Consider the following 17,144-nt stretch of genomic DNA (forward strand, 5'->3'; position numbering starts at 1 on the left):
GGAGGACTTTCCAATTCACCAGTCTTCTCGTACTTTGAGATTTCTCTCGAGTACGAACAGAAGGTCCGGGGGCGTCAGGCGACGCGTTTGACGGATCCGACGTGGCCCGTTCGTACCAACTCGCGGTACGAACGGACGCGAGAGACGGTGAGGAGAAGGAGACGGACATGTCCTTGCACGAGGCCCATTGTGTGGCACTTACATATCAAACACGCCTGCAGCTTTGTGTGCTACTTCAGGTAACTCTCTCTCCTCGGAGGAACTCCCCCGACTCTTGTGTACAACTCTCTCCGGCTTCACGCAGAGTGGACACAGCTGTACTATCGCGTCTATATACAGACTCGAACAGTCGGGATTGGTAAGAAAAATCCGCGGCCTGGTGTCGGTGCCCGGACTGCTGCAGAAATACAAACAACCAACCCTCCCTTCTCCAGCATCTGTAATTACGCGACGGGACGACCTGTAATGTCAGAGTGAGTCTGGAGAGGAGAGAGAAAACTACGCACTGGAACCGGGACAAGTTGATGTGATTATACAGCAGCTGGAGCAGCTGAGAATGAAACTACGGCCGGAGGAAAAATAAAATGTACGGAGGCACAAAACAAAACAACTGAAGGAGAAACAAACTTCAAAAGTGAACCAGGGAAACTTGAGCCTGAACGCCTCGCGAAACAGCTGTAATGCAATGAATAGGCCACGGAATAGAAGAGTGCGGTGTCAAGTCAGCGGTGGCTTCATCAAGTGGGGTTGGCTTTATCCGTCTCCAGCCAGCGTACAAAGTCAAAATGGCCGCTCTAGATCGACGACCTTCTCTTTGTGGACGTCACGTGTGTCGATCTAATTGTCCAGACAACGTTATGAAGAAATGTTCTCTCGTGAGGACCAATGGTTTGTCATGTTGATAATGTACATATAAGGACTGAGATATCATACACGTGACGTCCTTGACGTGACACACACACTGCTAAAAATGTGTTTTTGATGAAAGTCAAGTCGTTCCAGGAAGTGAGTGTGTGTGTGTCTGTGTGTGTATGTGTGTGTGTGTGTGTCTGTGTGTGTATGTGTCTGTGTGTGTCTGTGTCTGTGTGTGTGTGTGTGTGTGTGTGTGTGTGTGTCTGTGTGTGTGTGTGTTTGTGTGTGTCTGTGTGTGTGTGTGTGTGTGTGTGTTGTGGTCTGCAATAAATCCAGAAGTGATAAAAACTCAAAAATAACAATTTTATTTTTCTGTTTTTCAAAAGCATATTTTGCTTTAAGTTTTTTTTTTCTTCTTCTTCTTTTCCTTTTTCTTCTTCTTATATTTTTCTATATTTTCATTTTGAAAACCACGATTGCTTTAAAATCATCAACAACCCTGCGGATGAACGCGTCCCGGGTTGCCAGGTCTGCTGCTCTTCTCAGCGAGGCGGCACTTCTTTTCATTTAAGAGCTTTCCACCAGATTAACAGTATTATTCCCACTGAGCTCTGTTTGTGTTGCAGACGTGCAACAGTCGACTGTAATCCGCTGCCAACGGCCGACCTCAACCACGAGGCCGGAGCCCGCTCCTATTTATTCCTCTGCCTCAACAACTGCGGCTTCGTCAGACTTTTTGTTTATGGACGGCGTAAAATTCTGGCGGAAATTTTGTTTTTTAACGGTTCTCCACCAGTTTACCTCCGTCGGTCCAACATAATCATATCGTGTTTAAACCTCTCGTTGTTGTGAGACTGGTGAGTGATGAAGAGTTGGCGCTTCGTCGTCTTTTTGTGGCGCAAACTGAGTTTGTGGCTCTTCAATATGAAGATGTTCCGAGAAAACATATGGATGATTTGGTTTTTTATTGTCTTCAGAGCTTGTAAAAGTTCATGGGGAAATCATAAGACACATGAGATCCAGAGGTTCACACACACACACACACACACACACACACACACACACACACACACAGTCTGGAAAAGTCCTTATCGTAGCTGGTTTCTCACTTTGCCACTTTAATGTCTGTCTGTCAGCCAGTGTTCCACCACATTAATAGGTTGAGCAGTGTGTGTGTGTGTGTGTGTGTGTGTGTGTGTGAGTGCGAGAAAGAGTATGTGCAAATAATTGTCTTGTGTGAAACTCTGTTTGGTCTCCACCATGTTGTCCGACCACATCTGATCTCTACCGACATCCATTAATGCTCTCTTATAAAAAAAAATAACAATCACAGAATTTGACGGACTTAATGTTCCATTACAGATTAACGCAGCGGTTTGTCGGAACGTACAAATATCCTGAGGTTGCCACTTTAAAAAAAGGAATATTTCCACAGTGAACCGACTGCAGAGTTACGAGAGCCGACAACTAGAACGGGACCAACGACGTCACCTGGATCGCCCCCTAGTGGCTGGCTGCAGCATGTTTTTTGAATGGGACAAAGGTTTAGTGTAATTACATAAAATTACATGAAGGCATTGAACATCACACTGAGATATCGACTTAACACACGACTTAACGTTATATAATAACCTACGTGATCTGTTTTTAGTCGGACTTTGGTCCTTTTTTTATTGAACCATGAAACAACACTTTAGCCTTTTTCCATATAAACTTTTTTCACACCAACAGTTTCTCACCACTCTTTGTTGTTTGTCTTTTTCCTACGCTGGAAACCGTGGGACGCTTCGCAGGAGACTCAAGTGTCCCAGACCAGTTCATCGTCCATCGACCTTTGAAGTTTTTACAGTCGGGACCGTTTTGTTTTATTCTTTTGAGTGGAGCGGCGGTTTGTCTAAGTTGGCGTTTTTTTTTTGTCGTCTTCTTCAGGCTGTTTGACTGTCTTCTTCTTCATTACTGTCTCTCACACACACGCGCGCGCGCGATGACGTGAACTTGATGAACCCAAAGGTGAAGCCAAGACCTCTGGATCGCCCCCTGGTGGCTGGCTGCAGTATGGGTCATGAACCCCGCCATGGGACATGGACCAAAGTAAAAGGTCAAAGATCCCGTTGAATATGGTTTTCTTTATGTTGATGTTTGTGAAGTTCATGACTTCACGACGGCGTCCTAGCACAACACAACATCTCTGCCATGAAAACAGAGGTTTCAGACTTTATCCAACACGTCGGCGTGTCCCGACAGATTCATCCCAGACGTGTCTGCAGGCGGCCGCGCGCTGCTTTACTCAAAAAAACAACCAAACTCTACATCACTCACACACAGGACCCTTGTGTCAATCACCACAGGTAGAAACGCCTCACCCGCGGTTGTTCCGAGTTCCGGGATCACTCTTTTCAATAACTTGTGTGTTCCTGACTTATGAAGAACAGCATGACGTTTGTTCTGTCATTAAGAAACTTGGCAAAGACGTCTTTTCTGACACGAGGTCGTACGACGTACTGAAGATTGGTGATGAGGACAAATTCACGGGAACACAATCGGGATCTGATCGGAAAACTTCTTTAAACAGTTTCTCCGCGGCGAGTTCAATGCATTAAATGGCCGTTTATGTATGATTGAGATTTTACGTACGAGCGTGTTTCTGTATCCTGAACCCTGCGCGTGTTCGATTCCTTATCTTGACTTGCAGCTCTTCTGAGCGACTGATTGAGGTTTTACAAATGTGACGTCCATATTCACCCCGTATTCCCCAGTTAAAGTACAGGTCTTTAACTCCGCCTCCTCCATGTCGGCACACGGGACATGGGGCTAAACTTTTAAAAAAATCAAAGTAAAAACAGTCGATGCATTTTGCCCCGAAGATGATTTGTGTTATTTGAGGAAGTTCTTACCACACTGGTGTTTGGTCACGTGTTCATGTTTCTAATGAGCTTGGGTTTAATTAGTTATTGGATGAAATACTAACAAGATGTCGAGATGTCTGGGATAGTTAGGCTTCACTTTTGCACAGTGGGAGCACGTGGAGACGTGTCGTCCATCTTTAAACAGTCTGTGGTTCGTCCGTGCATCAGAATCGTTGCGTTGTTTCGGTCCAACTCGCTAATCTTCATTAACAAGACTCGTCCAGTGCAATTTTATTGTTTTTGTGCAATATTCTGATTATTGCAAATCAAATAATTTGCCTCAAAATGCCTGTTGGTTGTTTTTTTTTTGTAAATGAACCATTAGTAGACTATGAATGTGACTGGTTCAGTTACTGACGAGTATCAGGAATGCAACTGTTTGTATCTACATGCTGGCATGTGTTGGAGTGTCTAAGCCCCCGGCCAGTACGTGAGTGTGTCAGACATCAGCACAGACACGCGCAGACGTTTCACCCTAATTGCAGGTTGAAGACCGGTGAAATCAGGTTTAATGATTCTGATGAGTGTAAAATACAAATTACGCGAGAATTCAGAGAATGCGCGTCTGCCTGGATCCCACCCGACTCTGACTGATCCTTTCTCTCTTTAGTTACTTGAGACTCTTATATAAGCTGAATCTGTACAATGAAAACACGTCATTTGCTCCGACTCTCACTGACGCACGGCAGAATGAGCAGAAATCACTAATTCTTCACTAGTTCTTTGTCCTTTATCCATTAAAACACAACGAGAGAAAGAACAAGTTCATTAATATCAATAGAAAATTCATTTTCACACTCAAAAGAAATACTTATATGGGATCTCTTTCAATCGCACCACAATGTGGTTGATACCAAAACACAGAATGAAGAGAAAACACAATTAGTCCGACTCTTGTCTCAGCGATGATCGAGTCGACTTGCTTCTTGTTTCCTTCGCCTCATTTTTTGGGGTTAAACACATTAATCCCAAACCCGAAGGACGGTTATGTCAACGTGTGATTGATTCTGTTGCTAAGAGATGAATATTTAATTGATGACTTGGTTATTAGACAAATCTCTGCCATCAATACTGATCAGTCGATTGCTTCTCCATCCCGGTCCGTGACCTTCGACCTCCTGCTGTTGTCGCGTTCGTTAAATTCAGTTCCTTATTCATTCCATGTTCACTTTAATATACTTTTATACGACAGAAAGTTATACACACACACACACACACACACACACACACACACACACACACAGAAAAAAAACTTCCCCACCCCGTGTTCGACAGTTCAAGACAAATCAGTCTGGTGTCGCAGACACAGATGATTTTCCTCCGTCTGTGAGGAAGCTGAATCACTGTCATACCACCCGCCACTACATGCTGCCGCTTTTCCCAGAGCCTGTCACTGCATGTCCTTAAATTAACTTCATACAGTGTGTGTGTGTGTGTGTGTGTGTGTGTGTGTGTGTGTAGGAGAAAAAGTACATGCACATGCTTCTGTCTGGGCCTTAAGTGTCTGCATGTCTTTATCCATGCATCTGACTTGCATTGTGTGTGTGTGTGTGTGTGTGTGTGTGTGTGTGTGTGTGTGTGTGTGTGTGTGTGTGTGTGTGTGTGTGTGTGTGTGTGTGTGTGTGTGTGTGTGTGTGTGTGTGTGTGTGTGTGTGTGTTGCCCCCGCACCACCACAGCACCAACCACAGGAAGAGTGGGAGAGGGAGAGGAGAGGTGGACCACGGGTGCGGTTGAATCACATGCTGCGAGCCGATTGGCCGCCGCCGGAGGCTGCAGGGTTTATAAACCTTGCCTCGGCTTCAGCGGCCGCAAACACACCACCCAGGGAAAACCCAGGAGATAAACTCAAAGAGAAGAGAGACCACGTCCGCCTGTCTCTGCCCGACGCCCCTGCAGCTTCTTCTTCCAACTGCAAACAAGGTCAGAATGAATATTTATGGAGATGAATGATATATTTACTGGGTTTGGCCTGAGTGCAGGTTCATATTTGCACAAGTTGCTGGAAATGTTCTGCTTTTTGCTCAAACATTCAGAAATATGCAGTGTGGAAAAAGTTCTTCCATGCACTTGAAACACACATGTCTATATACTTTTGGCCACATAGGGATTTCTCATTGTAACATTGTGAATTTGGATACATTACAAAGTAAGTCTAAATAGATTTTGTCCAGAGATAAGCTGCAAAACTGTCTCTTAATTAAAATTATCTATTTTCCTTTGTTTTACAAAACGCTGAAGTGAATTTAGTCCCAAAAACAATTCTTACTTTCCCAAACTTCCTAAACAACTTCTAAATGCTCTTGATATGAATTGGTTTTTATTCTACAGTTGCTTTACACAGTGAGGTCCACAGATACTGAGTCATTCTGTTCCGTCTGCACTTTAACTTCTTTTCCCAAACACATTCTGAACTTCACCGCAGTTAATTAGTTCTTCTTTTTTTTTTGGAAGAGATTTTCCAATTTTTCCAAGTCTGCCCGTGATTGGTCGAAGACGAAGCGGTTCGAGTGTTTGATTGGCTGGTGAGCGACACTAGGGCGGCGGGAAGCGAACCGCTGGATGATGGATGTTTCCAGGGTTTTCATTGGTTCCCGTTGTGGCGTTGTGGCTTTGATCTTCTCTTCTGGGGTTGAGCTTTACAGAATCACACGCAGAAAACGATCCGTCGTTCTGTTGCAGAGACGCAGAGATATTACAGAGAAGTGAGTCTGGCAGCCTCACTCATAGTGTACAGATATGAGAGCGGCATCAATCTCCTCAGTGAAGCAGATGAGTGTATTTAATATGTTAGAGACTAGAGGACCTGACAAATCCTATAATCTCATATATCCATATCTCATATATAGATATATGTCACAATGTCCTCACACACGGGTCCTCACAAAGATAGCTGCACAGGACTATCAACACACACACACACACACACACACACACACGCAGAGTCCAGAGGGCGTCTGACGTGTCTGACGTTGCACTGTGGCTTTCCAGTTATAACCTGGTGAATTACACAGTATAGAACGAGTCGGTCATTAAAGACGGAGGCAGACACTCCCACTGCGTACACACACACACACACACACACACACACACACACACAGAGTCGAGCTGCGGGAGAGGAAAAGAAAAATAAGAGAAATGTAATTTTAAGTCTGCGGTTTCATGAAGTTTAATACCTGCAGAGAAGAGAGTCACGTACTGTACAACACTGACGTTCCACTCAGAGGTTTAATCTTTACTTCTATAGAAATACAAACAAGTTACTGTCTGTTTTTTATAAATAGTGTGAATTTTATTTCATTTCATTTTATTTCTTATTATTTTATTCTATATATTTCTTTCTAATTCTGTGTATACATGTTGACGGCTACATGCACCTTAATAACGCAACAACAAGAAAATCCTCGTATGTATCCTGTCACTGCCTGGCAATAAAACTGAATCTGATTCTGGTTCTGATATGAAAAAGGAATAAGTAGTACATTAGAGAATGTACAATTCCCGTATCTTTGATGCTCGTTTAGCAGATTTATTTATTTGTGATGTTTAGATTTTCAATGTCTAGAAATCCTGGGACGAGGCACGGGTTCCAAGACAAACGACCGCAAAGAGTTTGCAGTATTTAGTCATTTAATCTCTTTTCACTCAGAGCCGTGATGATCCTTTACGTTGTGTTGGGCAGAACGATTCATGGAAATGTAAACTTGCCTCCGACAGTAGCGACTCCACGTTATTCTGGCTTTGTCCCTCGAATCTTTTCCGCCCGCAAACTGCGTTCGTCTTTCCACGATCGCACCCGTCAGTGTCTCACGTGTCCTCTGACCAGAAACATCCGGAAAACATCCGGCCTCGTCTCGCAGTTTCAACAAACCGCGCTCCGGGATCCATGTGATTATCTCGCGCTGATGACAGACAGAAACCCGTTTGTCCGTATTGGAGCAGGGACCTGTCGAGGGACACATTACTGCTCGTTCCACTCTGTAATCAGGGACCTTGATGACTTCCTGTGACACGCCGAGGGCCTCAGACAGGAAGTGGCGGCGGCGGCGGCGGCGGCGGCGGCGGCGGCGGTGGCGGCGGCCTCCATTTCTAGGAAGGAATCATTTTCAGTTTGACATGTCATTGTTGTTTCCTGTGAAGTTATGGCCGCTAGATATACTTTTATGGTTTCATTGTTTCACACAGTTTCATTGTTTAACTTCAACCTGCGTGTTTCTGTTTTATTCTCTTCTCCTTCCCGTCCAGACTCGAAACTGTGACACGATGAAAGTTGCCGTCGTCTTCGTTCTGCTCTTCGCCACCGTTCTCTGCCGACCGGTGAGTCGCTTTGCTTCTGACTCAGGTCAAAGGTTAAAGACAGAGCTGAGAGAACGGCATCTGGCTCTTTTACATCACGATACATCTCTGACATGAATTTTTTAATTTATCTTCACATTTATTTTCGATGTATTGTTCTGATTTTGGACGAATGTTTGATTTGATTTTCAGGCGAAAAAAGTCACCATCAGCAGTTCAGAGAGTTCTGAAGAAGTGAGTATCTGGAGGGAAATATGAATATATATACATATATTTATACATATTTATATATATATATATATATAATAGAGAGAGACACTGATGCTGACTGATGTCGTCCACAGGTGAGACGTCCTGCCATCAGGAATAAGGAGGCCTTGGTTCCCCAGACAGCACCTGTACAGGTACAATATTTCCCCCATTTGATCCATTTATTCCTCTGTTCTTTGGTTCAATCTTCATATTTTTGATTTCACTCTTCCTCCTTTCCGCTCCTCCGCTCACATCTCTTCTTCTGTGCTCTTTCTGATCTCTCTGTCGCCTCTGAGCATCTCTCATCGAGAGATCCAATGAGGGACGCTCTTAGATTCGGGCTGTATATGAAAAATGGACGTAGAGTATTGATCAAATGTATTTGCATGTTTCTGACGTTGCAGGCCGCCGCCGCCGCCTCCGCCTCAGACGAGAGCGCCGACCTCTCAGCGGAGGTAGAGGTGAGAGGCGTGAAAGCGATCAATGAAATCCGATCAATCATCATTTCATCAGAGCTGTCGATAAAGACAATGCGCATCATTGTGTCCACAGGAGGCAGCGGAGGCTCCAGCGCCGGATTACAAATCCAGCGGCCCGGACACGACCTCCGCCCCAGAGACAGAGACGGCCAGTGTCAGTGACGACAGCCACGACGACGACGACGACGACGACACTGTGAGTAAACTAAGACGTACAACAACACGAAGGTTTGTGGCCTCGGCTCATCTGCCACCTCTGTGTCTCCAGGACACCGAGGAGGAGGAGGAGTCCAGCGACAGCGACGAGTCTGGCGAGTCGTCCACCCTGGCGGCCGTCACCGTCAGCCCCGTGATCGTCACGGAGGAGCCCGCGGTCGGCACCACCGAGGAGCCCATCGTGCCGACCATCGTCGCCGGCCCGGAGACGGCCCGCGGCGACAGCCTGGGCCGCTACCCCAGCGACTACAAGTCCATCGTCTACGGCGGCGAGGACAAGTCCTACCACAAGGTCCCCGCCCCCTACAAGTCCTACGAGTACGTGGACGCCGGGAAAAAGGCGGCCTACGACATGACCCACGGCAACGAGGTGGAGAAGTCACTGAAGGTGTACAAGGTACAGGTTAGTTTGAGTCTGGAGAGTCTCAGGCCTGAAAGGTCAACTCACAGATTAGTTGTCGACAAACAGCGTCATCATCTTTGTTCCTTTACGAAACGGAAGTACGTCACTAAGCCTAGTGCAGGAAGCGTGTTGCAATAGGTCGTGCTGTTAATGAGCGCCCTCTGCTGGATGACAAGTCATACTACTTCAGACGGTCTGATGCGCTTCTAGGCTGTATACGATGATATACTGTAAACACACAAAGCAAAAATGGACAATTTCCTCAATTTGCAAACTTTGTAGTCAGTGTTACAGACGTATCTTACGAACAAATCCTCTCCTCCCTCCTCTTCGTCGCCTCCAGGCTCTTCAGGTCCACTCCGACCTCCTGGAGGAGGACACCAGCACCCCTGATGTGGAGAGCCAGGGCCTGGACGCCGCTCAGGACCAGGACATCAGCGTCCGCCAGGCCTCCATTCCTGGGGAGCCGGAGGAGGAGGAGAGCGCCAGCGCCAGCGAGGCGAGCGCCGGCCAGAGCGACAGCACCAGCGCCCCGCAGGAGGAGGACGACGAGAGCGCCAGCGCCGCGAGCGACAGCGCCAGCGCCAGCCTGGAGTCCGAGGACGAGGAGAGTCAGAGCAGCGAGGAGGCCACGGCCACGCCCGGCGCCGCCGACAGCGACTCGGACGAGAGCGACAGCGTCGAGGGCGATTCGGATGAGGAGGGGGCGGTGCCCGTCGCCACCACCGATGTGCCAATGGTCATCACCGCCAAATAAAGCCCCACCCATGCAGGAAGTGGAGGAGATAAAGAGCGCACGCTGCCTCTTTAGGTGCAAAACTAAAGAATCCTCTCGAGCCGCTTTCCACTGCAGGGCCAAACATGGACGCCCCCCAAGGCTTTATGATTATTGATTTCAATATTTCAACATTTCTCATTGAAGCAGAAAAGCTTTGTTTCTGATCACTCATATTTAACTACACTGGTCTTGGTAAACACCACGTTTGACCCTGCAGGGAGAAAGTGGTCGAAACTGACGACCGCTACCTGCAACAGGAGGTCCACTGACCTCGTGACCTTTGTCCCGCCCCCCCCTCTGACCTTGTGACCTTTGCCCCCCCCCCCCTCACCTCTGTCGCTCCGGGTGACGAGGTCAGAACTGGAGAAGGAACAAAGAAACCGCTGGGTTCTGATATGTACACTCGCAAACCCACTGCATTTAACCACCAATTAACGACTGCAAGATGCCGACTGACACTGTTACTTGCTTTTTTTCAAATAAAAGAAACGGTTTATTTAAATATTTGTAATCTTTTCACTCATATTCGTGTCATTAAGTCACACACGTGCTTTTCCTGCTCGCTCGTATCACACGCTGCTGCTGGTTGTAGAAGGAGAAACTGGTCGTCCACCCGGTACGAAGTTCAGACAACAACAACTACAACAACAACAATAGCAACAACACAGTCCGGTTTACTTTGCACAGTTCCTACACTACTACACTACATGTTGTTTTGTCTCATGTTGTTTTTACTGTGTCGTGTATCATATTGTACCTATTTCTAAAATATTAATAAAGTTCTTTTTTCATTCATTCATTCATCGTCTACCGCTATATCCATTTAAGGGTCGCGGGGGGTCGCTGGAGCCAATCCCAGCTAACATTGGGCGAGAGGCGGGGTTCACCCTGGACAGGTCGCCAGCCTATCGCAGGGCCACATACAGATACGGACAATCATTCACTCTCACATTCACACCTACGGTCAATTTAGAGTCTCCAATGAACCTAACCCCATTCTGCATGTCTTTGGACTGTGGGAGGAAGCCGGAGAACCCGGAGAGAACCCACGCATACACGGGCAGAACATGCAAACTCCACACAGAAAGGCCCTGGTTGAACCGGGATTCGAACCCAGAACCTTCTTGCTGTGAGGCGAAGGTGCTAACCACTACACCACCGTGCAGCCCTAAAGTTCTTTTTGTTTTCATAAAAAAGAAATGAGGTTCGTGTTCAGTTTTTTTTTTGAGATTAGAGACGACAAGCGGAGAAGATAGAGACAAAGAAAACAGCAGCTTGATAAAGAAAACGGAAAATGAAAAAAAAAATATATGTATATAAATATATATCCGATCTTATAATATAAGAAGAATACATAAGAATACATAATATCTTGTGGTGCTTCTCTTTTATGGTCAATTTTAGTTAAAGATTCATAGTTTTAATAAAGAAAACTATTTTTTTCTTGAGTTTGTTAAGTGACAAAGTCAAGATTTTAAAAAATAAACGAGACTATTCTGGTCATATTGTCTAGTTCTAGTTGCACATGCCCGTTAAATACCATGGGTATGATAATATAATCTTACAGTATTATGTAAAGTATAGAGTTATGGTAATATAATGCACAATAACAGAAAAGACTGGACCTTAAGAACACACTGTACTTCATATAGTGAGTAATGATCATATGTCGTGTACAACACAAACACGTGTTGTTAATTTCCAACAAGCATCATCACTTCTCTTTTTGCAGAACAAATCCTCCAAACATAGAATTCGTATGCGTCAGAAAATGCGTCACATTATAAAAGTCCTCAGAACATTTGCTCAGTTAATGGAACTTACGCTTTGTTTGGACGGGAAGCTAACACTTCGCTCGTGGCCCTTTCAGACGATTTGAAAAGTTGCCTGGAACTCCAGTGTCTTTCTGGAGACTTTGTACAACATGTCCATGATGATAAATCCAACATTAAATGACTCTGATGATCATTTTTATCCCGTTTTTCAAGACATAAAATGCTGCCGTTGTTGTTAGCCGACTTCTAGGCGTCCATTTTAGATCCGCTTGACCAATCAGAGGCTTTGTTACAGACTTGTACCAATCAGACGCTGTGTGTCGTCGACTGGTCGAAAAAAACAAAGATTTTACACTGAAAACAGGACCTCTCACTCCTCACTGCAGACAGTAGCTGCTTTGCAGAATTGCACAAGTGACTTTTTGGTAGAACTTATTTGTAGAAAAATGTACATATTTGTTGATTTGCATTTATAAGAATGTTTTGAATTGTTTTCCCTTAAAGCCAAAGGCTTCAAAGAACATCTTTCAAGAGAGAACAATCTTCATCGTTGATGTTCGGTGTGTCATTATAATAGATTTCTAGGAGATTCAATTTCCGTTTTAGTTTTTTCTTTTCTCTTTATGGTCATATAACTATTTATACGTTCATGTGATATCACTGAAGAACACATATTCTGATAGCCTAGGTTGTCCTGAAGAAAAAAATTTGAGTATAACTTGACTGTACATTAAAGGGATGAGGTTTGACAAGCATTATCACACGGCTTAGTGTTCAGAGGATTAAGTGTAATTAATGACTTTCCCCAGTAGATGGAACTGAGTCATTAAAAATACTGTACTTGTAAGTTTGTCTATTCACAATTTTTTGTTTGGAAAACTCCACAGAAGTGTTTTTTTCTGAGGGAATTGTTATTGTTGAACCATAAATCAAATTCAATTCCCCTCCAGTGTCACTGATACAGTCGGTGGACAAGTTAAACCACCAGAGGTCAAACATTTTATTCGAGGGGTCACAAGGGAGGTATTGGTGAAAATCTTAGTGTGAATTCAACAAAAGTTGAAAGATAAATATGTAGCAGAGTAGAGAATATCATACTTCTCTCTGGGATGTAGAGGAGTAGGAGTATTAACTAAATACTCATGCAAAGTAGATGTACCTAGAGCGCAGTAATTGAGTAAATGTGCTTCGCTGTTCTCATGTTGTGCAGCAGAAAGTGTTGAGATCCCACGTGGAGTCATTTCATATGCAGAAATCATCATCACATATCTGATACACTTATATTTACTATGGTTTAATACTATTCTGCATTAAAAAATAGTTTTAGAACATTATTTTTTCCTTTTGAATTAAGTTTAGTCTCAAACTAGGGTCTTAAAAATGAATAAACACAGTCATTAATATGATAACTAAGTGTTATATTATTGTGTGTTATTATGTCCTTACATGAATAAATTATTTTTTACAAATATGACATTTTACATCGTAAATCAACCACTTTATTTTTTCGTGTACAACACATAGTGTACAGTCGTGCACATTCCTTAAAGTTACGACAGAAACGAAACAACGTGAAGGTATTTGTCTCCGGCTCCTGAAGCCACGTTTAGTTTAGGAAAAAAGATAAATTCACACCACACATAGTTTTATATAGACACAACCACTGCAGTGATCTCGTCGAGACGAGCGAACAAGACACACAGGACAGGACCAGAGGACAGGACACACAGGACAGGACACACAGGACAGGACCAGAGGACAGGACACACAGGGCAGGACACACAGGGCAGGACCAGAGGACAGGACACACAGGACAGGACCAGAGGACAGGACACACAGGACAGGACACACAGGGCAGGACACACAGGACAGGACACACAGGGCAGGACACACAGGACAGGACACACAGGACAGGACACACAGGACAGGACCAGAGGACAGGACACACAGGACAGGACCAGAGGACAGGACACACAGGACAGGACACACAGGACAGGACACACAGGACAGGACACACAGGACAGGACACACAGGGCAGGACACACAGGACAGGACACACAGGACAGGACACACAGGACAGGACACACAGGACAGGACACACAGGGCAGGACACACAGGACAGGACACACAGGGCAGGACACACAGGACAGGACACACCCTCCACTGTCAACAAACACACGCTGGGTATACACCTCTTCTCTTTTCTTCTCTCTTTGTAAAATTATGTAAGTCTTAGGCTTATTTTCCTGTTCTGGTGAATGAGATATTGAACATGTTTGATTGTTTTGATAAACTTGTGCCACAGGTGATGCACCTAAAAAATAAAGAATCAAAATAAAAAAATCTATATTTTTTTGATAAAAAATATATATTATCAACTCTATTCAGGCCCAGATCTTGGAATTAGAAATTTACCAGTGTTCAGCCTTTAGACCAGTTCACACTTAAAATCATGACTGAGCTACTGATTTGTTTATATATGTGTATATATAAATATATATGTATATATAAACATATATATTTACATATATATATGTATACATATACATATATAAACAAACAGACATATCTAAACGGGTTGCTGTTAATATTTGAATACAATCAACAATGACAACAAAAAACGATCCCATTAACAATCATCATCAATGTACATTTCAAACATACAGTATTTAATAATGTATTGTAGATAAGCAAACACATTTGTTCCTGAAAAATTTCCCCTTGCACAAAAACTAAAATGTTTAAATCCTTTAACAGGATCAAAAGAACTTTTTTTATCCCGAGTAACAATCTTCAAAGTTGCAACTGTCTTGTTTCTGGCAAACATGAATAAAATCAAAAGGTGCGGATCCTAAAATATCTAAACCTGTATTACAGAAGTTGAGGATTTGGCCTATTACACCAGCGGTGAAGCTAAGTTTAGCGCGGTTAGATTTCGTAACGCGCCGTCCGCTTCACTTCCTCCAGTTGAAATAATTGAACTGTGTTGTCGCGAAAGCCAATTAGCATTGAGATTCTGGAGACGTCACTATGTAGTTGTTGTTTTAACAGTTGGCTCACAGGAATGACTCAGTTGTCTCCTCTGTTGTCTGTGACAGCAGATGCCGTTGGAATGTCCTCGGTAACACAGTGAGTCACGTCGCCGGGTGACGTGGCGACGGGCGTGGCCTCTGTCCCGGTCGTCCTGTCTGTGGTGATCGCTCCCGGTTCGGGGGTTTGTTGTCTCCCATCGCCCGTGGACGTCATGGCCTCAGCGGTCGACGTCATCATGGCATCAGCATCCGTCGTCATGGCACCAGCAGTGGTCGTCACGGCAGCAGCAGTCGTCGCCACAGGCGGCGGGGTCTGATCGGTGACGGGAACTTCCTCCGATGACTCCTCAGAAGATTGACTCTCTGAGGAGTCGCTGGACTCCGACGACTCCGACGACTCCGAGGACGAGTCTCGGTGGTTGTGCGACTCCATCAACCCCCAGAGCCAGTTGTTGTCATTCCCGTCCAGCCAGCCGTGTTTCAGGTCGGTGTCAGCGATGTCGGCATCGGAGAGGCGGTGCCAGCGAGCCTGTGGAGGAAAATATAAGCAGACGAATTACAGCCAGGGTCGATGTTGGGTGCTGGAGGTCAGGGTTCCATGTGCAGGCGACATATCCCAGACTCAGCAGAGCTCATAGCTCCGCCAAGGCCGAGCAATCTGACTGGTAGAAAATCAGAGAAAAAAATGACTCCACATCAACCCCAAAGTCAGGGCCTTCTTCCCAGACTGAGGCCCCGTCCCTCCATCACGCTTTGGTGGAAATTGGTTCAGTAGTTTTTGCGTAAACCTGCAAACAAATAAACCAGCAAACAGACACGGGTGGAAACAAAATCTCCTTTGCAGAGACTTCACCTTCCGTTCGTGTCTGACAAGCAGCTCAGGATTACTCAAAAAGTTATGGACGTGTTTGCATGAAGGTTTTTTTTTAAATTTTTATAGAAGATGAGTCGGACAAGTGATTGAGATCAAGGAACTTTCGTTTTTCAAATCAAACTTAGCAGAAGCTAACAATGTCTGTGGTTCCTGGCAAACTATTTTCATTTTCTGCCCACACAGATTCTGCACGAATCAAAATTTTTATTAGAGAGAGAGAGGGAGAGAGAGAGAGAGAGAGAGAGAGAGACAGAGGAAGAGGAAGAGGGATGATTGATTTGAACGGCTTACCGGCTTAGCAGAGGTGGTTGCGAGGAGAACCATGACGAGGGCGGTTGTCTGGAGCTTCATCTCTCCTCCTGTCAGAGACGGAACGAAACCCAAACAGTCACTTACACAACAAACAGAAACCAGACAACATTGGGATTATCCCTACGGCAGATAACAGAGATAAATCAAATGAAATGTATGTCAAGAGCACATTGACCACAGCGCTGTACAGTAAAAACATCCCACAACCCCAAGATCAAACAAAAGGAAACAAAGATGTACACGATAAAACACAAGGACCAGTTTGGAAGACAGAGATAAATCAAGTCTCATCTTTGAGGTTCAGATACATATTGGAATACTTGGTGAGAAGTTGCTCAAAAACCCACAAAGACATGAAATTAAACTAAACTAAAAGTCAGAGATTGAAACTTACCAGATTTTTTTCTGTCTTGGTCTTTCGTCTAACGTCTTTTAAATTCTGTGTGAAACAACAGGATTCTGTGATGTGAGCCGTGATGTCTCGCTCTGTTTTTAAGTGTCTGACCTGCAGATACACGACGGGCTCATATATGATGCCCGGGTGGGCTGGGCAGGGCCGTGAAGGGGCGAGGGATGGGGCGAGGGGTGGGGCGAGAGGGGGGGGGGGGGCGATTGGGTAACACTGGGTTGTCTGAGGTTAGAGGAGGAGGGGCGGGGCTAAGGAGGCGTTGAATCATGTGGGAAAAAAGGTATTTCTTTGGTTTCATGAGTTATGTGGATCTATTTACTCATCTTTTACTGTTGCATTTTGAAAGTCAGACACACATGGGATGGACAAAAGACTTACTAGTACAACAGTCTACAGGCCGCACGATAGTGGTCAGCACCCTCGCCTCACAGCGAGAAGGTTGTGGGTTCGAGTTCCGGTTCGAACCAACCGGGGCCTTTCTGTGTGGAGTTTGCATGTTCTCCCCGTGTGTGTGTGGGTTCTCTGCGGGTTCTCCGTCTTCCTCCCACAGTCCAAACACATG

The 17,144-nt window shown here is 45.0% G+C and overlaps 1 protein-coding gene across 5 annotated transcripts; it reads left to right on the plus strand.

Moving 5' to 3' along the window:
• Positions 1-5,527: 5,527 nt before the first annotated feature.
• Positions 5,528-10,976, plus strand: spp1 (secreted phosphoprotein 1). 5 transcript variants are annotated; one of them, XM_035608685.2, is made up of 8 exons: positions 5,528-5,679; positions 8,002-8,073; positions 8,245-8,286; positions 8,397-8,456; positions 8,709-8,765; positions 8,857-8,979; positions 9,052-9,402; positions 9,746-10,976. In XM_035608685.2, exons 2-8 carry the CDS (start codon positions 8,020-8,022, stop codon positions 10,157-10,159), a joined length of 1,101 nt encoding a protein of 366 aa, XP_035464578.2. In that variant the 5' UTR covers positions 5,528-5,679; positions 8,002-8,019; the 3' UTR covers positions 10,160-10,976. The 5 variants fall into 5 exon arrangements, with proteins under 5 accessions (XP_035464578.2, XP_035464579.2, XP_035464575.2 ...); XM_035608686.2 differs by lacking the exon at positions 5,528-5,679 and adding an exon at positions 6,417-6,461; XM_035608682.2 differs by lacking the exon at positions 5,528-5,679 and adding an exon at positions 6,446-6,461 and having other exon boundaries at positions 7,745-8,073.
• Positions 10,977-17,144: the final 6,168 nt, after the last annotated feature.

Source organism: Scophthalmus maximus, chromosome 20, assembly GCF_022379125.1.
Source record: "Scophthalmus maximus strain ysfricsl-2021 chromosome 20, ASM2237912v1, whole genome shotgun sequence".
Lineage (NCBI taxonomy): Eukaryota > Metazoa > Chordata > Actinopteri > Pleuronectiformes > Scophthalmidae > Scophthalmus > Scophthalmus maximus.

Excerpts from the sequence above, each read along its gene's own strand:
- spp1 (XM_035608682.2), top strand. The coding sequence starts at position 7,753 with ATGACTTCCTGTGACACGCCGAGGGCCTCAGACAGGAAGTGGCGGCGG. Across the intron at positions 8,074-8,244 it reads CCACCGTTCTCTGCCGACCG|GCGAAAAAAGTCACCATCAG; the intron begins GTGAGTCGCTTT and ends TTTGATTTTCAG. Across the intron at positions 8,766-8,856 it reads ACCTCTCAGCGGAGGTAGAG|GAGGCAGCGGAGGCTCCAGC; the intron begins GTGAGAGGCGTG and ends TTGTGTCCACAG.